Source organism: Gallus gallus, chromosome 2, assembly GCF_016699485.2.
Source record: "Gallus gallus isolate bGalGal1 chromosome 2, bGalGal1.mat.broiler.GRCg7b, whole genome shotgun sequence".
NCBI lineage: Eukaryota > Metazoa > Chordata > Aves > Galliformes > Phasianidae > Gallus > Gallus gallus.
In genome coordinates, this window is record NC_052533.1 from 8,840,721 (window position 1) to 8,866,649 (window position 25,929).

At 40.3% G+C, this 25,929-nt stretch overlaps 1 protein-coding gene across 2 annotated transcripts in view; it reads right to left on the reverse strand.

Moving 5' to 3' along the window:
- Window positions 1-25,929, reverse strand: part of PTPRN2 (protein tyrosine phosphatase, receptor type N2) — a 622,865-nt gene that overhangs the window by 49,948 nt on the left and 546,988 nt on the right. For both annotated transcript variants that reach the window (XM_025148316.3, XM_025148315.3), the window contains exons 15-16: window positions 10,513-10,660; window positions 4,402-4,475 (exon numbers count right to left, since the gene is read on the reverse strand). In XM_025148316.3, the coding sequence (XP_025004084.2) occupies window positions 4,402-4,475; window positions 10,513-10,660 (222 nt within the window). The remainder of the gene's footprint in view (window positions 1-4,401; window positions 4,476-10,512; window positions 10,661-25,929) is intronic.

Here is a 25,929-nt window from a genome sequence, read left to right on the forward strand (position 1 = left end):
GAAAAAAAGAAAAAAAAAGTGTATCCACCAAATGCTTCTGAACTTTGTAATCACTTAAATTTCAGCATTATAACCAAAGAAGGTAGACGAGACCTCACCTTCATGTTTGGATTAAAATTTAAAACAAACAAATTTTCCATCCTTCTTTTAAAACCCCTAATGGAATGAAAGAAGTAAATCTGGCTGTGAATGCCATTATGAATTTCAGAGCCTATTCCTGGTGATGAAATTTGTATGCTGTGTTTGAACAAACTGTCACGTTAATGACATTCCTCAGTCTGGTGTCTTCAGTAATAAGCAAACTGAGTTTTTAAATGTAGTTGATGGGATTTTTTTCTCTCCCAGACACCCTATGAGGAAAAACAGAATTCCCATTTACTTTCATGACCTCTGATTTAAAAGCAAAGATTGCACATTATTTACCACTGGATGATTTTCCCGAAATTTAATGAGGACTAAGTACAAATATGACAGATGTAATTATCACAGTTTTATTCTGCACAGTCAGGGTCTCCTTGTGCCGTAATTGCAAGCCTTTCATTCAGCAGCCGATAGCAGAGTTATTATCATAGTACTTTATTTTATTCCGGAGAGGAGGGAAACAGATTTCTACCTCACTTTTACCCTGCAAATTCTACCAAGGACTCATTTTGTCTGGCCTGACACTATGTAGAAATTAAATTGCTACAGAAAAAACTTGGATTAAACCTCTGCTGGTTCTCCTCACCTTCTTCCAGGCATAGTGAAGCCGTCAATTTAAACCCAGTTTTCACAACATGCTAGAGGGAAAGCTGCTCTTGAGGGGGCAGCATTTTTTAAAAGCAAGGAAGATGTGGGCAGGTGGCCAGCTCATTGTCTAGAAATGGGAATTTTTTACTGCGTTCTGCTGCACTCATTTAGACTTAAGGCAAGGTTGAGTGATCCCCAGCTGGAGGCTGGACCGCTGACCAAGAAGCTGGAGATACCCAGCAACATGTACATGGCTGGAAGCCTCCCTACCCAAAGCTCAAATATAATTACTTTATTCTGCACTCTTCCTCTGCCAGACAGCTCATACATGCAGGGAGGAGAAATTCTCTTCCGGTTTAGAGCCTCTGCTATTAGTGCCCATCTTGCAGTTCACAGTGCTCTCCCAACCCAAGTATTGGGAGGTACGAGTGCGCCAGCAACATCATGGTATTGACATGGTAATTACTGATGTTATTTAAGTAGAAAGGCAATGTTCTGGAGGAAAGAAACAGCAGAACTTTTGGAGAGTGAATAAATAAAGTAGACTTGTTTTTACTCCAAATCCACTAACTGAAAATATCTCAAACAAGCAGCAGTAGTAATAGCAAGTGCGACCTGCTCACAGTGCAGAAAATACTGCAGAATCAAGGGCCTGACACAATATTTTGGTAGGCTTCTGAGGTGGTGAACAGCACTGGAAGTCTCTGTCACTCCTATATTCCACCTCACTGTACAAAAACTATTCCAGATCAGCAAAAAATTTACTCTAACCTGAAGATATCTCATTTCTCTTGAAATGAAGCAGTTTGCAGGGAATCCTTCTAAACTACAGGCTGGAAAACTAGTGATTTCTTCCCACCAACCTTCAGGAAACACACGTTTTAACTACTGCTTCCAAAAAGCACGACTATTGAGTTAGTTAAACAAACTCACAAAACCATCTGGAGCATCTCTTTCCTTGGGCTAACAGGTTGTCTACGCAAATGTGGGTTGTGGCACTCCTTCCCACACTGCAGCATTCCCACCACAATGAAGTGGAGCTTAACAGTTTCTGTTGGCAGTTTTCTATGGCGATGAAAGATCATGGGTGCTTGTCCAAGCCGAGACAAACATTTGTGTACTTACATATCTCTGAGCACATGAATACCTCTGTAAGAGACAGGGGGACAACCTGAAGAAATTCATTTCATCGTGTGACTTCTTTTACTGGACAAACCTCTTGAGTCTGGGAAAGCTATATAAAAGAAAATATCTTCTAACCTTGTAGGAGAAAATATCCTTGAGTGCTGGATGGAGAGACCAGACTAGAACCCCCTGTAAAACCAGAAGAGCTAATGTTGTGTCAGTAGAGACCCTCTCCCTGCAGCAGTGTGGTGCATCCAAACAAAGTAAATATCTTGCCAGGTATGTTGGTGGAATATCTCGGCTTCTCCATTCCCAACACTACTTGATCTAACACTTGCCTCATCACTGTAATTAAGGGAATGTCTATACTGTAATCCAGAAATGCAATTGCAACAGGCATATAAATGCATTTCAGATTTTACCCCTCAACCAAACAAATCTGTGTACCAAAACCAGTTAGACTGTGCCCACATAGACTTCTGGGCAACTTGCAGAAGTCCATAGTTGTTTGTTGAGTAAAAATACAGCATCCGTGCTGCTGCCAGCTCCGAATCTGGCTTAGAACCATACCTAGCAATGTTGCAGTTCCATTTCTTGCAGCAATACAAATTAACACCAAGCACTTAAAGGAAAACAGTATCTCAGTTCCTGTTAATGCCCTACGCTCCTGCACTTGCTTCTAAACCTCTCAGCTTCTGCTATCACATCAAGGCTTGACCAAACAGAACTCATCCAATGTGCTATAAAAACAGGCAAAAGAAGCACCGAAGCCCTGGAGTTGAACCTCTGTGTATGATTTTATATGTGGGATACAAATTTCCTGGAGCTCCAAGTTACTGTGATGATCTCCTGATCCCAGGGCCAGCTAAAGCTTGGTCTAGGAATGCTTAAAGACAGCCTCAAAACAGCTTCAATCCATGCACATCTTACCCTTGTCCTCTGAAATGGCAGCTGGCAGTCCCTGAAGACTGCATCTGCTCTTGTCTACCCTCAGTCAAAGACAAAAGTTTCCTGAAGATGTCTGCTGCATTCTTTGTATTTTAACTCTTTGAATAAAACATTTGTATATATTCAATGAAATGAGGCTTTTGAACTCCAATCAAAGTAAAGAATATGAAGCTCAGAGAACAGTTTTGATGTTTTTTTTTCCCTTCCTTTCGGGGGGAGAGGAGGAAAGTATCGTCAATAACATTGGAAGGAAGCAGCCTCTAATCTCATGCTGTTGCAAATTGTCAGTTGCCTTGCCCACATGAATTGATTAAACTGGGGGAGTGATACTCCCCAGGAAAATGAGATGGGAATGGCACACGCAGCCCACTCCATTCTAATTTCTTTATCATAAAGTTTCACTCTAATAACTTTTTCCAGTAATGTGAATAATAACCACATGCAAAGCGATATGCATCATAGTAGTTTCATAGAGGTCAAAGACACAGCTCCTTTCTTCCCCTTCAAATGGCATCCTGATGCTTCCATTGAGAAGCTAGGACAGGGCAATGCTACTGGCTCCATCAAACCTGCTTTGTGTTTAAAAATAGAGAGCTTTTCTCCCTATCACCTTTCACAGACAAGCAAGAATGCATACTCAGTGTGAGTAGGACAAGAAAGGGCAGCTGGGCCAGGCTGAAGTATCCAGAGGCAACAGTTGGGCAGACCTAATTTGAAGTTTGAATAAACATAAAGAGGTAAGGAAACTTGTTACTGCTTTCAAAACAGCACGCCCTCCAAAGAACCAGCTAAAGAAACACACAGCTATGCACTAGGAATGCAACAGATGAAGTAAGGGAAAAGGAAATGTCACTTCTTGCTCCAGAAATTCAGTAGCTTGGGAAGACTGGTGGTCTGCACCTGCAGAAACCATTCCTCTTCTGACATTAGCCAGTCAGACAAGCTTAAAATGAATGAATCATAGATCACAGAATTGTGTGGGTTGGAAGTGACCTTTAAAGGTCACTGAGTTCAACTCCCTTGCAATGAACAGGGACACCTACAGCTCCATCAGGTGCTCAGAGCCCTGTCCAGTTTGACCTTGAATGTCTCCAGGGATGGGGCATCCATGTCTCACAGGGCAACCTGTGCCAGTGCCTCACCACCCTCATTGTAAAAAACCTTTTTATTATACCCAAGCTAAACAACCCCTCTTTTAGTTTGAAACCATTTCCCCTTGTCCTACCACAACAGACCCTCCTTGAGAGTCTATCTCCTTCTTTTTTACAGCTTGCCAGCCAACCTCTGCCTCCTCAGAGGACAGCTAAGCAAAAGGCGTAGCACTGATTTTTATGATCAGTACGTTGCTAATATCAAGTAAAGAAAACTGACATTGCTGTGAGATAGAAGAACAACTACCCAGTGACTCTGTTGTTCTGATACATAATCCACAAGAGAATTGAATGCACTTGTAGGAGATTTCTTTCTCTTCAATTTCAAAGGACACTCTGAGACATCAGCATTGTGAGGCAGTGAGGTACTCCAAGTTAGAGTATTTTAACAGCATGGAAATACAGGGAAAGATTACTTGGATTATTTCTCATAAGCTGCTGTACTTACAATTGGGCTAGCATTGATGTAGTCTGAATTGTCGTGGCTATTTTCAGCTTTCAGACATATCCTGGAGTGATCATCTGCAAAGGCAAACATAAAGAGATGAAAGTTTCTATACAAGCATCCTATCCATTGTAAAGTAAACTGAAATTCAAAGTCAGATTAACGTGCACTTCAAGACAGGCAAACAGGGTAAACAGCAGACAGGATACTTCCTTCTGACTCCTAATGCAGCGTAATTTTGATACAACCACACAGTCACAGCCTGGCTCAGGAATGAAGCTCTGAGATATCTCAGGGGCTGACTATCAGTATGTTTGCACCACAATATAGTGCTGCTCAGGGAGTTTAAGATTTAAACTAGGAAAATCACTAGGAAAAAAAAATAGCATTACAGAAAACACTCCTGTGTTTGCAGGGTCATGGGAGAAGCAAGCTGATGGACTTGGTCCATCTGGCTTCTCTATAAAATGAACAGCAGGAACACTGAAGCACGATTTGGAGCTGGACAGAAAGTTAATCTGTCCTGATCAAACACCACTGCTGTGTGGTGCTATGCCAGTGATGTGAGGAGACAATATGACTTGGCGATGCTCCTAGGAGAGATAAAACACAGAGAACATCTACAACGAAATGTATGAGTGGAGCACACACAGATGTTGCCGCACTGTCGGCCATGGAGCCAGTTCAGACATCACTGGCAAAGAACACAGCAGCTCTGGACATAGGAGACTTATTCATGGGGTCATCTACTGTCACGATTCTTTTACCACTTTTAATTGGTATTTTTAATGTCTCTAGCTCAATTATGTTTACAGCAGGTACATCCAAAACGCTAGATCTCTTCATTTAGGATTTCAGAATGTATATAACGGATGGGGTTTATTTGTCTGTATTTAGAAAGCGACAATGCAGATGTCTGCATCTGTTCCAGTCATCTAGACTCACTTTTTGTTGAGAGAAAAAAAATGTTTCTGGGTCATGAATCATCTCATCCTGATTTAGCTGTCTCAAACAGGCGAGACAAATTGCTCTCAAAAAGCGCCCGTTTCTTTCCATCAGCCACAGAAGGAAGACCAGACCACATGCAGATAATTTATGCCAGAGATGTCTAAATCTTTACATATGAATCTCTAACAACTTGTATCCGATACATAACCTGTACAGTTCACACTCCTCAGCAAAGCCACCCTGCATAGTGCATTGCGGAGAGAGGTTGTGGAGTTGCCCCTCCAGGAACTCACTACTTTGGGGGCTTCCAAGTCTGCTTGTATGACTTTATTACAGTCAGTGGATCATCACCAAAATTTAACACACTAATGTGAGTGGTCTTCTCCTGCAATAAGGCTATATACGTGCAAGGCATGTCAAACAAACGAAGATCCATTCTTTACAATTCACACAAAACGAGCCTTCAACATAGCATGAGGATCAAGAAGATGAGAAAGAGAGCTTGCTCATGTATACTGTTTTCTTCCACGCTTACTCTGGCACTGCTATACCAAATAGATGAAACGTAAAAATAATCTTGTTACACCTGAGACCTTGGGACTACAGGAAGCGTTACAGTGAGCATTTCCACAGAGTGCCTGAGGACAGCTCTGAAACTATAGGACTTACACAGGTTTAATGCACTGAATGTGATCTCTCACATATCATAGGCCAAGAGAGGACTGAAGAGAAAGCAAATCCATTGGACAGCAAAACCATTTGAACTAATCACCAACGAAAATATGTGAGGAATTTTCAAGTAATGAATGTGGGAGAGAGTGGAGACAGTGATTCATCAGTAGTTAGCAAACAGATGTCAGTGTGGCTCTCCAATAAAAAGTCAAGATTCAGATCTGTACTTTTAGAGTTTTTTAAAAAACACAGTATTTTATCCCTATCCTCTGCTTTAGTGTACCTTATCATTATCTTGCTGCCTCATAGGGTGAGACAAGTTAATACTTCAGTAGTGGTGAGACTCCGTACTTGCTCTCAGAGAAAAAAGAAGGGTGCAAAAGAGGTTGGACACGTGTCTTCTGCATATATCAAGAGTTTTCACCCGTGTGTGCTTCAGTTGCAGCACCAAGCACTTGTATTGGCAATGAACAGCTTGTGCTTGTCTATGCCTGTTATCACCTCAAAGCTTCTAGGAACTAGCATAATAGTAGCAGAAAAAGAAAAAAAAATGCAATGGACGCACTTTAAAAATGAGCAATGTCAACATTATCAACAAGCGACAATAAGCAATAGGGAAAATGCTGAATGTACAAGCGTTGATTTTTTTGTAAACTACATATTTGTTATGTTAGAGGCAAAATAAAGGAGTGAGAGAAGCAGGAAATACGAAAAGAAAAGAAATACACAAAGGAAGGAAGGATGAGAGGAACATAAGAAATATGAGATCAATCCAAGAAGCAAGCAAGAAAGATGAATGAAGTAATAGGAGAGGAGAAAGAATGAGAAAAAAGACAAATGCTGTTACTTGCTTTGCAATCTGGGCAAGCTACAACTAGCCATCATTTCAAATGTCCACAATAGCTGCAGCCAAATGCTGTGCTGCTTTGCATTTGTTATCACTCCAGCCAAACCACAGCTGAAAGAAAAAAAAAAAAACACATAGATGGAAGTGTATGGCAGAGAGAGGCTTCCAAAGCAAGAAGGCTACTACCAACCTACAGCTGAGGAGAAATACAATGCAAGTTGCATTTTATATACATACAAAGTATAAGTGTAGAGGATGGAGGACAAAGGATAAAATATACAGCAGATATATATGAGTTTGCACTATATGGATACTCAGACTATTGGCTAGGAGGGCACAGGTCTCCCACAGAGACCTGCTATGCCTTGAATATTTTAGGCATCTCAAATGGCACTGAATTCCTATATTTAAGCAAACGAGTTGGGCCCAAAAAATTCAAATTATTTCAACAATCACCAATACTACAATAGTATACCATCTCACAATCTTCTGCTTATCTCACAGTGGCCCTGTGACTTAATGAAGATCTATTACCTCTGTTGTTTTCCAGATGAGGATTGAAAGCTTGGCAGTATAACTCAAACCTAACCTAATGCTTTCTATCTTCTGCGTCTTTCTAGTTAGACACTTTTGAAGGAATAGAGCCAACAAGAAATTCTGGCCACAATGGATATGGGAAGCTCTGGGCTGTAGGAATCCAGGCTTTGCACAGCAGGGCGCATCTCCCAGCAATGTAGATGGCACACTCTGCCCAGCATGTCATTTTCTTTCTTATAGATTTAGACTGTTATTTCCTTGCCCACGCATGAATGTATAAAAACACTGTGCAGAACTGCACTGGGGTAAGGACGTGAAGAACTGTTAAGGAGCAAAAACAAAGCAGTCTGAAGACTGTGAAGAATCCAAATCTATTGATCAGTTATTTTGTTCATAGGTTATCTCTACAACGTGGAACTCTTCTGAGATCTGAAATGAAATCAAGTTCATTTATCCCAGAGCATTTGCCAAATGTTTAAAAAAGATATACCTATCTATATATTCCACCGCCCTAAGCTACAGCAGTGCTTGTTGGTTGGATAAAAGGATGTCATTTATTAACCTAGGTCTAAATTATTTCACTTGTTAGAATTTTCTGAACAAGTAGTTAATTAACTAAATGCAGTGTCAAGGTGATTCTGACACTAAGTTGTATATAGAGAAGATAGGTAAAAGAGTAAGTTATGGTAAAACTGTGACATCTATAAATGGCACCCGTTGTGTAACCAGTAAAAAATAATATCCTCATATTTTAAGACTGGTTAAGAATGGAAAACGTAAAGTAAATACAACACAATATGAAAGCTTCTTTGAAGCCTTCCTAAGATGAAATCTTTTATACGAATTGGCAATCCTGTTTTACCTTGTCAAGGTGATTATGAATATGAAAAGGGCAAGGATATGCTAACAAGGCATTACTTTGAGAATACACTGAACGCAGCATAACAACTTGGTAGCATATCAAAAGCGTATCAACAACAGAAAAAAGAGACCTGTGCAAACTTTTTTCCTCACTCCTAATTTTAGAGTCTACAATAACCATCATCTTATCAAAATGCCACGCTTTTCATCCACTGAAGTAGTTCTAAGGACACAACATGACAGCTGTTTACCACCACACAGCACGCACACAACTTTGGGAAGGGAGAGCAGGTAGTTTTGTGCAATTCAATCAAAGAGGAAAGTTCCAAGCACACCCGTAGCCAGAACAGAAGTTTCCACATTGTAACAAAAGCAATAGATTGCTATTTACTCTTGCAAAAGTCAAAAGGGTTTTTAAATGTGCCAAAATGCCTCTAATTAAAGCATCAGATAAACTGTGGCCACTGTGCTGGTGTACGTGGGTGGCACAGGCACACAACACGCTATGCAAGAAGCAAGGGGCAGGGAGTTGTACACCCATGGCTGATCACTACAGGCTGATTCATCCATGTGGTACGATACGATGAAAAGAGACAGACTGCCAACTCACCTCTGAAAATAGCTCAGCTGTCTAGTGTGGCATGACACCTAAGCTAAACTTCTCTGCTCTTTAGCGCTGCTACAGCTATATTGCTTCTGGACTCACTGCCAGAATGGCCTGAAGGTCCCCATCTTATTGCTCACTGTATTATGCAGACACGCTTACTGCATCAGCTGAACAACCAGCATCAATTTCTGGCAACACATGAAGCTTCCATGCTGCCTCTGAGGCAGGACCCAGGAACAATCTAGCTTCATTCATGAGCAGAGACTCACAACAGCTTAAGACAGTTCAGCTGTAAGTCCGTGTTGACAAGAATGCTTTAAGCAGAAAGATCAACTCGGATCGATACACGTTATGGAGCAGCTTTTGCTTCAGATTATGTCCATAAATGCTATTTGGTGGGGGACGGAAAAGAGCACAGAAGTCTCACACTCCTTTAACTTTCATCCTTACTTTTTTAGAACTTTTCAATTGACATGACCCCCAAACACATGAAGTCAATCAAGTATTGCTACTGTCCTAGCAGCCTTTTGACCTGCTGGTATTTATTCAGAAGAATGTGTATTGCCAAATTACAGTGCTCCTCTCCTAAGCAGCACAGTGCTGCAATAAGAACCTCTAAATTAAGAGGAGAGCCAAATCCCACTGAAACAAATATGTGGGCACTGATGGGCTCAGTGAAATTACCAAGTAGCTCCAAAAAATCTTCACTCCAAATCTGGCTTTGACATTTACTTAATGTCTTACCTGTCATTTCCCCACTTCTAAAGGAAAAACAGTACTTACTCAAGGCTCTCATAGGGAAAATTAATGTTTTCAGGGCACTTGAAAAATTAAAGTAGCTGTATATGTTTGCCAAGCTACCCAGCTGGATTGTGGGCACATTGACTGAGAGCTTTTTTGTTGCTGTGGACTCCGCATATATTCTCAGCTTCAGTTTTGTTTCATTGGTTGCTTAATAAAATGTGTGGTCGCGGATTACCAATGTAAACGATGAGAAATACATTTGCATAAGAAAAATGTGTTCTTTTTATTTCAAACTCAAAAAAGTGCCTGCTTACAGAAAAAGCAGATTCTAGGAATATAAACTGGCTCCCTTTTTATTTTTCTTCTTTTCATCCTAAGCCTAGCAGAGGAAGAAGCCAGTTTGCAAGCTTATCCACTGAAGCCTAGAGGGGCTCATTCAGTACAGCTGAGGATCTGATAAACAGATCATCCAGCTCTGATTATAGACTGCTGGTATTACTGTTGGATGGACACGATACCAACTTGTCCAAACACAAGCCAAACTTCTTTCTGCTGAATGGCTACAGATGCCACTCTTGCACAGAAAGTATATTCCAACATTGAAAAGCACTCTGGCTATTGAATTTCATGAGACAGCACAGCTGCAGCAGCAGTGATCGGTGACATAATTGTGCATTTTTGTAACGTATATGCAACTTACGAGGAGACAAACAGGGTCTGAAATGACAACAGGACATGGATCCAGCCAACATTTGTAGCTACAGTTCTCTAGCGTACAAATACACTACTCTGCATTCTGTTTGCCTGGCATCTGTAAACTCTCCAGGTGCTGTGCAAAGGATATTGAGAAAAGTATCAAGAATTTAAAAAGTAGCCATGGAAATGGAAGTCTACATACATGGTACTACAGCCCGGGAGCGATTCTTCTGCATGTTTTCCTCCTGTTGCGCAACAGTGGTGGCATTGGGTTCAGCCTGGTAGGCACAAAGAGCTTCCCACTCTTTCTCCAGACGATTCTTGTTTTTCAGGTGATCTTCCATGTAGGACTGGAATTAAAAGAACACTGTATTAAGCATTGGCTTATCTGGTCTCAAAGCTAAGCTAAAAGGATGCATGTTGAGATGGAAAGCAGAGTGGTTAGACATAAGGTAATGATTCAGAGCTTCTCCAAATAAGCACTTGCTCAGAACTTGTTTCCACTGAAAGCTCAGAAACTGTCTTTATCCTAAAATGAGGTGAGAATGGTCAGGAGTGAAAAATCAGAGAGTAGGAATCCTGAGCTCTGGGACACAACACACTCGGCCTGACTGCTAATTCATTTATTGAACTGACTTTACTTCAAGCTCATTTGTGCTATACAGAATCAGATCATTAACATGTACCAGCACCAATTGAGAAGTAATGCCTGAAACCTCCAGGCATGGAGCGTGGGGAGCAAGATATCTCTTCTTCAATGCCTAGAAAATGTAAGCACAACTGCTCAATTCATTGGGCAACAGAAGAGGAATGAGAGTCCATTGATAAAAACGACTTGCTACAACATCTCCATTCAAACTGAAGGCTTTTAAAACTAACATTCAAGCACATATGCAAACTCAAATCACCAACAATACAGTTGCTGAGAATTTCAAAATTGCCAGACTTAAGTGCTGGGCCACAAGGAGTTCATACTGCACATGGACTGGCACAGAGTGAGCCTTGCACTGAGAAGGTGGTGTTAATTAATGTCTACTGTTAAGGATCGTGCCTTGTACCTGCGACTCAGTAAAAGCAGCTGTGTTCAGGGGAATCGCCTTCAAAGCAAATTTAACTGGTATCCCAGGAGCAATGGTCCACCAGAGTATATTGGTGCAGATCTTAAGTCTTTGAGGTTCTCACAAAACCAGAGGTTCTGTACAGCACCGGATTGGGAATTCGCATCCAGAGGTTTTCCAAAAGTGAAATAAGGAACTGCTCCTTCCCCCCACGGTCCTGAAAATAGTTCTGAGTTGGTGAGGGGGAGATGGCAGGAAGGAGGAATGTTTGGGAAGAACATCTTCCCCTCCCTGCAGGAGTGAAATAAAGAAAGCTACCACCTGGTACTGCAGGTCTATTTACACATCCAAATTACCTTTCAGAGCAACAGAGTAACTGCACAGTACACCCAGCTCATATCTGTAAACTAAACTCCCCAGTACCCTTACAAGGTTGGTTGGCATAAACCTGAGGGGCTCCTGCTGGACGATGCCCTGCTGCAGTCCCATCTACACCTGTTTAGGAAACATACTTGTAAAAAATCTCCCCCAAAGTATAAAAAGCTATTTAATTGCTTAGTTTTTTTTTTTTCCATTTAGCACCTTCACTGTACTGAGGAGTCTTCAAACGTGCTTTAATGAAAGGGCTGTCCTGCCCTCTCAGAAGGTCCAACAGAAGGTGCAAAAAAGCTCCAAGCTCATCTTCTGCCCAACCGAGCGCTGCTAAAGCTGTCACTCACTGCACTCCCCACCGAAGAGGGCATGGGAACAATTCTTCACTTACAAAATTGCTTCTGACACACAGCTATGCCTCCATGCAAGGTTTGCTGCATGTGTGCGTCTTTACACGAGATTTATAAATCATGCTTGTTACTGAAAAGCAATTCGAGAAGTGCTGTTTCCAGAAAGACCAGCTAAATGTTCCTTTAAGGAAGCATACTGTGCTAGAAGAAAGGCTTCTGAAGGAGGCAGAAAATAGTGGTGGCCTAGATACAATCAAAACACCCACGGTGTGATTGCTTCCTTGTGAAAATGAGGGGAAAAGCATGGCAGGGGATGAGGCTTTTGCCTGCAGGATGGGGAACTGGGGGCATGAGCAGTTCCATGAGGGGGGTGGGTCAGTGAGGACAGGCCTGGCCCAGGCTGCTGGAAGGGAATCACCCATCCCCTGGGACTTTGCTTGTCACAGAATCCATCACAGAATCATGAAAGTTAGAAAAGACCCCTAAGATCATCTAGTCCAACCACCAAGCCATCCCCACCACACCCAGTGACCACGTCCCTCAGTGTCACATCTCCATGGCTGTTGAACACCTCCAGGGATGGTGACTTCACCACCTCTCTGGACAGCCTGCTGTAATACCTCATCACTCTTTCTGAAAAGAAACTTTTCCTAATACCAAACCTGAACCTCCCCCAGAGCAACTTCAAGCCATTTCCTCTTGTCCTGACACTAGTTATCATCACTAATTATGGCTAATTATCCTTGCCAAATGGCTGCTGCTGCTGGGGAAAGGAGGAGATCCTACTCTTTTTGTTCACTAAATCTGGGCCTGTACCTGGACACTGAGCATACCAGAAAAAAGATAAGCTCTCCTATGCAGAGAACAGTTGGTACATAAGAGTTGTAGTGAAGCAAAGGGGGAAAAAAGCAGTGACATCTGACAGTATCACTGAGGCAGGCCTCCTGCTTGAGGAGAGCAGTTCTGAACACAGCAGGCAGAGCACAGGCAGGCACGGGGCAGCTGCCAGCTCCTTCCCATTCTGAGCTCCAGTTCTGTAATCTGTTTCACTCTGACAAGCCCATCAACTCAGACTTCAGGAACACTTCATGCAGATACATGGGTCTGCCAACAACGAACTTTTCCAAAATATCACAGGATCCATGAAGGAAAGGGTCGATGAATGCCTGATTCCTACGGCAGGGCTGCACAGAGCATGCAGCTTCCTGCTGGCTCCGACTTGTCTATTTGATGACCTCAAAGATTAAGTTATATAAAGAAAGTTAAAAAATATGCTTTAAATTGTTAAACATGACATAGCTAAGGTATTTTGATTGCTTTCAGTGGATATGAATTTTTAAACAACTCGTCTCTCCTCTAAAAGGAATATTTTCTACATTTACCTTCCTTTCTCAAGGAATCCTGAGTGTAAAAAATGAATGCACAAGTGAAAACACTGAAACCTTCACTTACACCAGAATCACTTTCCATGTTACCTCCAGTGCCTTCATCACACAGATGAGATTCACAGGGCACTTCTGCCAGATCTTGAAAAGGCATTGGACTATATGAGCAGACCTGTGGAAGGCTCTGTTCAGTATGAACATCTGCTTTATGCACATGTTTAAGTAGTGGCTGAAAAAGAAGGCTGCTTTAAAACATTCCGAAGTCAGACAATTCCCTCAGAGTTAGGCAATCTTTCATTTACAGTCCTTCAGAGCCTCTACTCTCATCCCTATTTTGCTAAACAGAAGCTTAGTGATTTTGAAATGTTCTCATGGGAGCTGCTGGATGTACATTAAATTGAGTGGAACTTCTGATATTTTAGAGATTGTATGTCTACTCAGATCCACTCCTTAATTAGGATGTTTTCATGAGACATTCTGCAGCATTAGCCTAGTACGAAAGAAATTATTATTATCAACACGTCAAACACACACATAATTTTCCCTGTCCCACAGCAGCAGGCAAAACAAACAGAGGTTGTCACCACTGCTACTGTAATGCTCCTCAGAGCCTGCTGCAAAAGGCAGAGCTCTGGTCTCACTAAGATGCCCACATCAAGACATGTCCCGTAACCCTAAGTATGTGCTATTTTTTTAAGCAGCCTACTCAACCACCTCACCTGGCACACCTTAATTTACAGTAAGTCTTAATTTTCCATCCACAAGGCCTCAGCAGCAAGTGGCAGCTCAGTCTGCACTTTCCCTTCTACGCATAGATCACTCTTGCTACCAAACATTTCTTGAGGATAACAAGGATGCAATGTCACCCCTCTCTCATCAATGTACATGAGAAGGGGACGTGCAGAAACAGCTATCACTATTGTGTGAGATGTACCAGTCACAAGGGAAAAGACTGGCTTTCAGCCAGAGGATGAAAAAAACATCTCAGGGATAGAGAATCTCTGGCCAAGAGATCCTGTGCCAGTGGCAAATGCCAAGACAGACTCATGTGCTGAACATAGGCACAAAGAGTACGATGGCCTGGCTCGGATTTGGGAAAATTTCCTGCGTGCTTGGTTGATTCTACATTATGGTGTCAAACTACTTTCTTTTCCTTCACTTTTTTCTTTACTCAAGAAGTGGCATCCAATACGTGCTTTGCCGCTAAATTAGGGTTAACAAACATCACAGTTAACTTTCATATTGGTCAATCTCCAAACACCTTCTCTAGAGACACTATGGTTTGCATCTGACAAGCTATTCGGTTTAAAAACGCCTATTTTATTAGCTGATGTTCAGCTATTACAAAAAGCAATTATTTTTGACAACATATTCCAACAGGGCACTTGATTAGGCACTCTTTTCCTGGCTGAGGATGTCTCCTTTAATGAAAAGACGGGCAGCTCTTAAATTGACAGCCTTGACAGCTCTAATTCAATCTCAGATGTCAGCTGAAGAAGTGGATGGGACATAATCTTAATCCCCGTGAACGGTGACCATTGCAACCCACGCCCTTCACCTAACAATGTGAGAACCACCGCTCTCAGACCGCTGCTGCTTCTTCCAAATGTGCAGAGAGGAAATCAAAGTAAGAACCAGATGTAACAGCATCTCAGCTGTTGTTGCTCCGTGCCTCGCTACTTCAGGGAACAGGAACATGAGTGAGCACAGCACTGCTGCCAGGTACATAATGTTCCATTTCTCCAACAAAGAGAAGTCCCAGTTGCTCTGGGATAATTCTCATGCTCAGCCTCTGCTCCCTCTTCTGCATACTCCCTGGATGCTATTAAAAAAATGAGCTGCCCAAATCAGGGTAAGAGCAAGAGTAGTTCTACACGGCCCTGGGGCACATAACTCCCAAAGGGAATCAGTTCCTCCAACACAGACATCCTTACCAAACTGCCAACCCGTCCGCCCTTCCTCCTCTCCATGCCCCAGACATGCTGCAGCCTCCAGAGAAATCAAACCCTTCCACAGTCCTGGCTGGTCCTGCATCATTGCATGGAGGTGGTGGGGTAGAGAAGGTGACAGAGGCCAGGCAATGCCAGGAGAGAATTGGTCTCAGCTATTATAGAGTAACTGCAAATGTGCACTAACCACTAAAAAGACATACTGGAAACCATTCATTTTATTATTCTCACTGATTGATGTACGTAAAGGTTTTTTTTTTTTTTTTTTTTTTTTTTGCCTTTTTAGCTTTGATTCTTTCCTGTAGGCATTCCCAGCATTTTTGTCATTCTACTCAAACCTTTGCCTTCTTCAGTGCATATTTCAGTCACTGCATGTATTCGCTATAAAAAAATGTATTATACTTTTCTGTTTAAATTCAATTTACTTTCAGTGTAGCACGTGTTTCTCTCCTTCCTTTTTCTGGCTCGGTATTTTATCACTAGTGGCTTCAGAGTAACTTTCTCTTCTCCATTCATACCACTCACTGTGCCACAAAAGTTAGAGTCCTATCTGATTACCCACCTTACAAATAATGCCTTGTTTTCCCTACCTCACAAAGACATTTTGCAAGCTGCATTTAGACGTCTGTATCTAAAGGAGAAGTCCAAGCCACGGTTCATCACTACTCCTCAAAACACAAACATTTCTGGACTATACATTCCACTTATGGAAACGCTCAAATATTTCCAATAAGGAAGAGAGGTTTTTATCCGAGATGGCTTTTTCTTAGGGATGCCAATACTACGGCTCTCCTATTACAGACTTAATTTACTACTCATTGTCACCAACCCATGTATTCCATTCTATGCATTTCTATTCTGCTCACAGAAAATATTATTCTTCTATATAACTTCCTCTTCTGTGTGTATCAATTCACTGTGCTGGTCCACGAATGAACAGATCTATGCAAAATATACACCTCTCCTCTCAAGGCTCTTTCCTTAAAAGATAATTTAACTCTATTTGTTGTACATGTTTTCAGGTCTAAGCTTTTCAGACTTCTGGATCACTGCTCTGTCATCACTTCTGTGCAGCACCTTGCAGTGTGATACCACTTGTGAAAGTCATCAAGTCACTTCCATCCATTTCCAGATCACTGTTTAAAAAGCTAAATACAACTGTAACCACCACCAATTCCTGTATACTGCCAGACACTACCATACAGCATTTAATCATTACTCTTTCTGCATCATCCTTTAGTCACATTTCAGTCCACATAATTGTCTTCTTAAAAAACTGACATTAATTTTTCAATTAACTATTCATGAGACAGTTTCAAGGCTTTATTAAAATGTGGATATATTACATCTGTTGTTTTCACTTCATTTCACTTGGTTTTGTAATTTTAGTTAAATAAAAAGCAATCAAGTTTGTCCAGGCAAGATTTACTCCATATAAAATTATGCACATTCTTACTCATTGTGCTGTTATTCAATGGAAAGGATGGAGGAGATTAGCAAACAAAGGAAAGACTCCAGTCTTCCCCATCATCTTAAATGAGACCCTCATACTTATCTCCCTTTTGTGTCCTTGAAAAATCTCTCCCCAGATAATCAGCAATTTCTTTTTTAATATGTGTTCCATTATTTTCAAGAGCTGGAGTCTGGACTCACATAATAGCAAAGAAAACGAGCATTTCTCTTCTCTTGTTTCCTTCTCCTCATTTCTCCTTTTTAAAATTATGATTGCATTATTCTTCCCTTCTCTTGCACCCACACTTGTCCAGTACAGCTTAAACCAAGCCCCCTAAGATGTGTCACTATTAGAATCCTGAAAGAACCGTATTCAGACCACACAACTATTTCCTCACATTTTATAAGCATCTCTTACATCTCCTAACAGTTTCATATGAGTACTGAAGTCACTTTGGGCTCTTCCTTGAATATGGAAGGCCCATCTTTCTTTCTGAGCTTCTGCAATCCTCTTACAGAGCCTGGAGGCTGTAAGCTCAGCACATGTGCTTCCATGAAGAATGCTCTCAGTGGTGACCTATGTAGAAGAAAGCACAGAAGCAGAGTGAAACCATATCCATACCTTTCCTCTTCAACAAAGCAGACCTTAAAGACAGGATGCACTCTCTCGAGCTATTTAGTTCTTTAAATCAACTAAAGCACTAACAAGATTCCAGTTTTCTCCAATGGTTACACTTCTGTTGAAACAACACAGATGTTCTCGATGTTCTGATCTAACCAACCAGCAATAATGTAGAGTCTATACCTGTTCCCAAGACCAAATCCATGGCAAATCCAATTTTCAGTGAAAACTGTGATGTTATTGGACTACTTAAGTCACACTATAAGTATGAATGAAATGAAATCAAATTTATGTTGTGGCAACTAATTTTCACTATCTCACAGAACTCATATCTGACATAAATTTCAATAAATTAACAACAGGCTATAAATTCTCATATACTTTCAAACCTGAGGAACATTCTGCATCCACTTACGTCAATGGAAACACTTCAATTTCACAGGAGCCAGGATTTTATCATCTGTTTTGTCAGTCTTTTCATTAGGGAGGTCCCTATTCTCTTCTCATTTGTTCCATACTATCCTGAATCCCCCAGTGTTATCACTGGGAATGGTCTAAAGTAGCCACAAACAAAAAAAAAATCAGGAAACAAAAGGCTGAGGGTGTGCATTTTGTCTTTATAAAAAACACTGGGAAATTATTTTATCTCCTTGGTGTTGGAGCCATGTTACTGCAGTAAGTGTTTTGACCTAAATTTTTCTTACATTTCTCAGTATCTAAATACAGCAGTGAAAATAGTAGTTTTGAAGCCTTTTTAATTAAATATTGAAAACCACTCCTTTCCTAGTTTTTTTGGCATAAAACACTATTAACATAATGTATAATATTGTAGATAATGAAGGAAAAAATAAAAAGGAGGAAGGTAATTCTCTGACAAAGCAACTACTTGGTTGGGTTGAGAATAATTTCGCTAAGTTGATTCAAATCAGATATACTGTCAGGAAATTAATAACCTTCAATGGCGATGTCAGCCAACAATAAAAAATGACATCCCATAGTTTAGGTTACATTTTTAGATGTAAAGATTATTGTAAACTACTAAGCATGTACACAGAGCACAGTCATGCTTCAGGCATACTGTGTAAAGTAATTCAAAACATTTGTCCTTGAGTTTCTAGAGGAACACCATCCTTGCATGAGCCGTGTATGACATTATCTACCTAATGACTACTGAGTGACTTTTGTGAGAATGACTGTAATTCACAAGTACATTAAATATCAACTTATGTTCTATTTACTTAAATTAATACACCGTTGATGTAGCTTATATTACTGCCTCCTCTTCTCTTAACGGTCTGATAATAGAGTTTTGTAACTTGTAAAAGGATTACTTCAATCCAATCAGCAGGTGCTGGGATCAGTGTGTGTCACACAAACACTTGCTAATCCCTTCTCTTACAGCTCCCAGCTGCCAAAGGTGCTCAAAGAAATCCCAAGGAAATGTCTGGATACAATCTGGTTTGGATTGATGCAAGTTTTCAGCTCTGGAAAGACTCTCGGAAAATATATGTGATGCTAAATATTACCCAAGTTGGGAATTATGGAGGCAGATGTGCTTTTGAAAGGAAACACAACTAAGAAATTAAACATTAAAAAAATAGGATGCTTAATTATGAAATATATACTCTACCAAGCTCTCACTTAATATAGCAGAAGGTGAAGAAATTCGCTCCACAAAGAAACCCTTGGCAAGGATTATAAGCTACTTAATGGTGTCTTCTGGGTCTCAAAATGCAACCACCTCCATCTCTTCCTTCTTACTCTCTTTCTTGAAATCTATGCCTATGAAGTTTCACTGCTGCAATCATTTTGCTTTAAACAAACCTCAACAAAAAGAAGATGATTACCATAAAAGGAATATAATCTGTTTCCTTACCATCTCTGTACTTCTATAGCTCCTTCTGTCCAGCTATTTGAAAGAGCTCATATTACTTCTGTAGGAGAGGCAAGTACCATTGCCATTTCTTGGACAGAAAAAAGAAAGGGCAGAAACATTCAACAGAATTTCCCAGGGTAGTCATCTGAAATCAGGGTCACAGAATATGCTCCTAACACAGTCACTATGCAGGGAAATTCAGAATTCAGGCTTCTTGACCACTGTTTTTTCCTTTTCCCATGGTTGTGCCTATAGAAAGAGCTGAAGGTTGTGTAGTCTTCATGAATACCTGTTAACATTTTGGTAACTAGAATATTCCAAACACTCTAAATTTAATGGAATTGCGACAGGTTTTGGTTTGGATGCTTTGTTTAGAAGAACAGGGTTTAAGTGGCTGATAAATACAGGTATTTAATTTATGCACGTTAGGTTCTGTTTGTACAAGACATGCCAAACTAAATAATAAAAATGTAAAAGATGAATTAAACAGAATTGGTTTCCAGTCCTTCTGTACGTCTTACAGTAGATTTCACAATAAAATTGTTCAATAGTTAATAGCATTAAAGTAAGAGAAAAAAGTTATATAAAAAAATCAGGGGACTAGGCCTTAGCCAAATACTGCTGTTTCACAGCATGTGATGCGTTGTGACATTTCTTATAAACAAAAATGAATTCAAAATACCGAAAATTCTCTGCTAAAGGCAACTCCTCACTGTTGGAACTGACAATGAGGGCAGTGTTACTTGAACTGTCCAAGGGAGGCACTTTGGGAAGGGCTTTTCCTTTTTTCTTTCACACGTTACACAGCTGAACAAAAAGTAGAAGAAAAACTTCAAAAAAACCCAACAACAACAACAACAACAAAGAAACCACAGAACCAAGTCATTGAATACTTTGTGATAAACACTGGATGTCCAGTTCCATTCTCACGGGAAATTCTCATTTCCTTCTTACACGTAAAAACTATTTTTCACAACCCCTTCTTCTCACTACATCTTTATCCTAATGGTTTGAACATCACACCACAATCCAAGACATAGCTGTGATTTATTTATATTCCTGCTAATGACACTGTATACTTAAAATGAACATTTTTAAAATAGATCACTACATACTAATTACCTAGCTGAAAACACAAACCCAAATTCCCTGCCTTCTTCCTCTCCAAGCTCTGCTAACTCAATTAAGCATCTAAATTTGGGTTCTCAGTTGGATACTGTATTTGCAGTTTTAGATTTTAATGAATCAAAGTCTGTGTCTCTTTTTAGAGCACTAGTACAGTCACCTTCATTTACTATATATAAAAATCACCAAGAGGTAAATAGAGAATTCTGAAAATGTCATGTTTAAGAATAATCTCCTCTTCAAGCGTGGACAATTTCTTCAGAGATAATAAGACGAGGAAAACCCAGGTAACCATGACCAAGTACATCAAAGTGATACAACACATGATACCTTTGGACAGTTGGACAAAGCATGCCTTGGCCAGACAGTGGCCATTTTGAGGGTAGAAAGGAAAATATTGTTTCTAAACATCCCTCCTGGAGCAAGGGGGTGAACGGCAATACTCTTACTGCTCTTCTAAAGGGCATGATTAGAAGTCACACAGTGTTCCTCCAGGTTCAAATCATGACTCATAAAAGAAAACCCTTCTACTTTTCAGAGATTCTTTTGGGAAAAAAAAAATAAATTGTTCCTCTATACAAACATGTACAGATCTGTACTGTATTGAAAACTGAGAATCTTCAGTATGAGATCTAAGACGTCTTGCAGTCCACACTACATCCACAACCTGCAGACTCTGTGTAAGCACAAGTGAACATATGGTCACCTGTGAGAAAAAAGGGGGAGAACAGACTGAGTAATCAGCATTTTCCTTCGAAAACACATGTAACAGCCAGAACCAGGAAACTTCAAACTGTACAAATGGTCAAATCTTAGCACTCAGGATGATTTTGGAACTCTACTAGCAGACAGGCTGAACAATACTGGCCATGACAAGGATGTGGCTGGTATCTACTCAGCTCCCAAACAGACAGAAAATGTCAAATGTTCAAGCTACCTTTAAGCTATATTCTGTGAGAGTTTCAGTTGAGCTTGGCTCAACTCAATGACTCTCAAATATTTTTCTCACAAAAATATTCAAAAGGGGTTGTGAAGTGGAGGTAGAAAAGCTTTAGATGTAAACTGAAGAAATCTAGCCTACTCTTTGGACTCCTCGTCTTGCATGGAAGTATATGAGTTGGTAAGGGATCACACTGCAAAGAAGTTTGAGGAACACTGATCTAATCCACAGATGAGAATATTTTAAGTGATAGACTGTGATAATAAGAAAGGAAATGCAGTGCGAAAGAGGACAGAAGAAGAAGCCAAGAACAGACCATCGAGGCAAACAGAAAAGTAAAAAGATGAAAGACACAGTATTACTAAGAAAGAAAAGAAAGCAGAAAACAAAAGAAAACCAAAAACCACAGTGAATGAAGAAAATGCAATAGAAGAAAGCATAACCAGTAACTGTGAACTGTGCGCTGTGCCTTTTCCTTGGAATGCTTCTCTTTGTGTGCTGAACCAACGAGAAAACATTGAAAAAGTGACAGCAGCAGTTTTGTGTAGACAGCACAAGTTGTGCTTATTGCTAACCAGAATCTAACAATTGATGCATGTGTGCGTGTGTGCAAGGGCTAAGGATCTAGGAGTCCTGAAACATACTCTTGAAGTGTATTTCTTCTCAATTCAGAAGAGACTGAAAAATGAGTAGACGGCATCCTCTACATCACAGGGATAACTATAACCATACACTACACATCATCAGCTTGTTTTTAAGCTTTCCAGTGCGTATTTAACATCTTTCAATCAACTCTCCATATATGAAATAGTTTGCTATTATATAGTGAGGCCAAAACTAAACTCACAGAATACAATATGACAAACACAGGGGCATCACTCCCAAATTCTTTCATGTCACGATCTCATGTCTTTAAAACAGACCAACGAGGGATTAAAAAAAGGCAAAAATATTACCCTTTAACATGATCCCTTGTTTATTAGAGCCAATAGGATTAGCTGTGAGAGCAGAGCACTGGAACACCAGAGAATGGGGGTCCACTCATGGCTTTGCTTCTGACCTTAAGGTTAGTCTTAGCCATGACAGTTCCTTATCTGAGCCTGAGCTTCCTGGAGTAAAGAGGCAGGATAATGACATTGGTCTTTAAAAAGAGCTTTGAACCTACTGCTCAAAAGTGCATAAAGTACAAGAGTCGGCTTTTTACTATTATTATTATTTTGGTTACTGAAGTTAGTTGAAAAGCTCCCAGTGACTTTAATCAAAATTTCTCCTACCAGGCTCCCAAGTATGACCTGAAGGACAAAGTATCCCAAAATTCAGCTGTTAGCACACACATATGCTAAGTCAATGGTTGGTGCATATCCTCTGAGACTGGCAGAAGTTTAAAGGACATAAAAGTCGCATGCGAACATCCCCAAGAAATAACGTGTTAGGCACTGTTAGCATATTCCACGTGTGCTAGTAGCAACTAGGCAATATTAAGCAATAAAATGTGTGTAATGCTTTCAGTCAAGCTGGTCTAACGCAGAGTTACCAAGAGGCAAAAGGAGGCGATGAGGACACAAGACGACAGCCCATTTCTCAGGCAGGCAGTATGCATGGCCAGCTGAGCAGCAGCAGCAGCACCATGACCCTCCTGCCACTACCAGCACTGCCAGGGATTTTGTGCTCCTGTTGCAAAGTGATAGCTAATCAAACCACTTCTGAGTGCTTTCCTACCACAGGAAAGCAGTAGATGAATACCTGCATCAGAAATATTCCTACATTCAGAAAGGTTTTGATTTGGTATTTGAAAATAATTTCATCCTTGACAAATTTTGTCTCAACTACAGCCTACCATGCTGGCCGTTGTCTGCATGGTTTGTTATGGTTTTTACAGATTAAGAAGAAACTGTCATACCCTTGACCTAATGCATAATTATATATAAAAAACATGCTCCTATAATGAAAGTGCTTCTTCAGGCACTGTTATTGCATGCTGTTTAACAACTGCCACATTTAAGCTAAAAACCCTTTGATTCTGCTTGAAGAGGACACTCTATGGCACTTTCTGTTACCGTATCACTGCAAGACTGTTGGAGAGGAACATTTGTAGGACTACAGATAATAAATTTGCTCTGTAACCTTTAATTTCAGGAGAGAACTCACAGAAATTCCCACATTCTGCACAGAGGTGCAGTTCAGAGCAGCGCCCTGGCAGCGCAGGAACACGGGGTTATTTATTTGGTGTTTGTTGTTTCGATGGTATATTTACACAACATCCATCTACTCACACATACCATGTCTTAATCAAAGCATTTAAGTGACCTCTATCTATTCTGCTGTTTAGATTTGTCACTGGCAAAGGCATGTGACATCTCTTACGTTAGCTTTTGTCTACAATGGGATGCAAGCAAATTAATAGCATTGTTTAAGTTACATCTCCAGTATTAATGTGGCGGAGACCACTGCAAATTAAATTTCATAAATTATCACTCCTTTGCTTTTCACCATTTATGTCACTGTATATTGGCTGTTTCCTCATCCTGAGCAATGACAACAACCTCACCAGCCTCAACTATACACTCCTGTACGAGATGATGATTGCAAAGATTTCACTGAAAAGTTTAAATTCTAAAATGTCAACTAGTTTTCATTAACATTTGAAAGATGTGTGCATTATACCTCTGCCCACAAATATTTACCTACGCTTCTATGAGGACACTGCTCCTGTACATGGTATTTGTATATAAGTGTACACGGAGGTGTTGAAGGGCCCACTGCTGAATCCTCATCTTAAGGTATGACGTGACGCTGGTAAAAATAAAACCTGGAAACACACCGTCATCTGGAGGAGTAAGAAGGCCTCTCTAAACATGAGATAACTTCGTTACCAGACATAATTACAGCCTTTTTTTTTTTGCCACATAGAAATATCAGGGAGATCTGGGGCCCAATTCTGATGCAGCTCCCACCTGCTAATCAGCAGCGTGCAGATGCAGCCTCGGGCACAATTTCACCTCTCAGATGCTGTGCTGCAGCTTTTTTCCATTGTTATCTCAGCCGACATCTTCACTTTTGTCGGATGGGTTTTGTACCACCGCCCCGCTACGCATTCCAGGAATACGAACACAGCAAGCAGCTCAGCATCAGCTCACACATGAACAGCCCTCACTGCCATAAAATATTCATTCATTTAAAAAAATATTTGCACCCCGCTGTCAAACTTAGACAAATTCATACTGAGTCTCAGAAAATAGCTGTTTTAATGGTAAATGATATTCCAGAAACCTCTTTCAGGCTAAACACTCTCGTCAAAATTATTTTAATAAGAAAGATTAACAATTTCAACATTAGCTGCTAATCCCCTTTCATTTGAAACTGTGCTGATAAAATTCTTTGCTTGTCATTCAAATAGTAAGTAATAATTATAGATTTGGGGCCTCCATCTCGTGCTTCATTAATAGTAAATTGCATGGAAGTCTGCAGCATAGAGTCAGCTTTGATACATCTCAAAATGCAATTTCCACAGCTTTCCTTAGCTATGTACAATTAATTACACAGTTAATAAGGGGAATATGTTAATGAAAGGGAAATTATTCTCTCAGACCACCTGGTCTTACCGAATTTCTTTAATATGTTTTCTTCTTTCTGTGAATTTGGATGACAGCAAGAACACAACTCAGAGTATGCTTTGCTAGTCCTTCAGTATTTATTCTTTTGCAAGAAGCTAAGATCTACTTAAATTAAATAAGAAAATAATGTAATCAGTACTAAATAACTGTTATCTGTTTTCTCACATTCAGTACCTTTTTGATGTTAAAGCAAAAATGCTGAAACCCATTTGTAATGATCAGATTCTCTCCAGTGCTCGGAGTATAACTATAACAGATTCAGTAAGGAGACACTGTCATTTTTTATTTGTTTTCATTAAGGGAATGTGTTGTATATGCACATATTTAACCAAACAAGTACAAATACACATACTTCAATTCACTGTGCTGTGACAGCCACTGGAGCTCAGTTGCTCTGTACGTTAGGGCTATTGGATGTTCACGGGAATGCCTTATGGTGTACAGCCAGGTCAAAAGGAGGAAAACTTTCACATAATTCATCTTTTAAATAACACATTTGTGATACATGGTCAGTGAAACCTGTTCTAAAGACATGCTAAATCCAGAATCCAACCATCTTCAACAGACATTAATGTATTTACTATTAACAAGACTGAGAAGAAAAACAGCTTAGGACCTGGGCACAACTCCTTGTAGCAATTCCAATAAGAAAAGGGCACAGGCTAATTCTCTGAGCAGTAACAAGTCATGCTTGAAGAAGATAATTCTTGTGAGCACTTGCCACCTCTCCCTTCTATTCTTAGTTCAGTGAAGTAGTACAGCAAGTGGACAGAAACAAGAAATAACTCTTAGTTCTCCCCTCTCTTAGTTATTGTAGATGCCCCATCCCTGGAGCCATTCAAGGCCAGGCTGGATGTGGCTCTGGGTAGCCTGGTC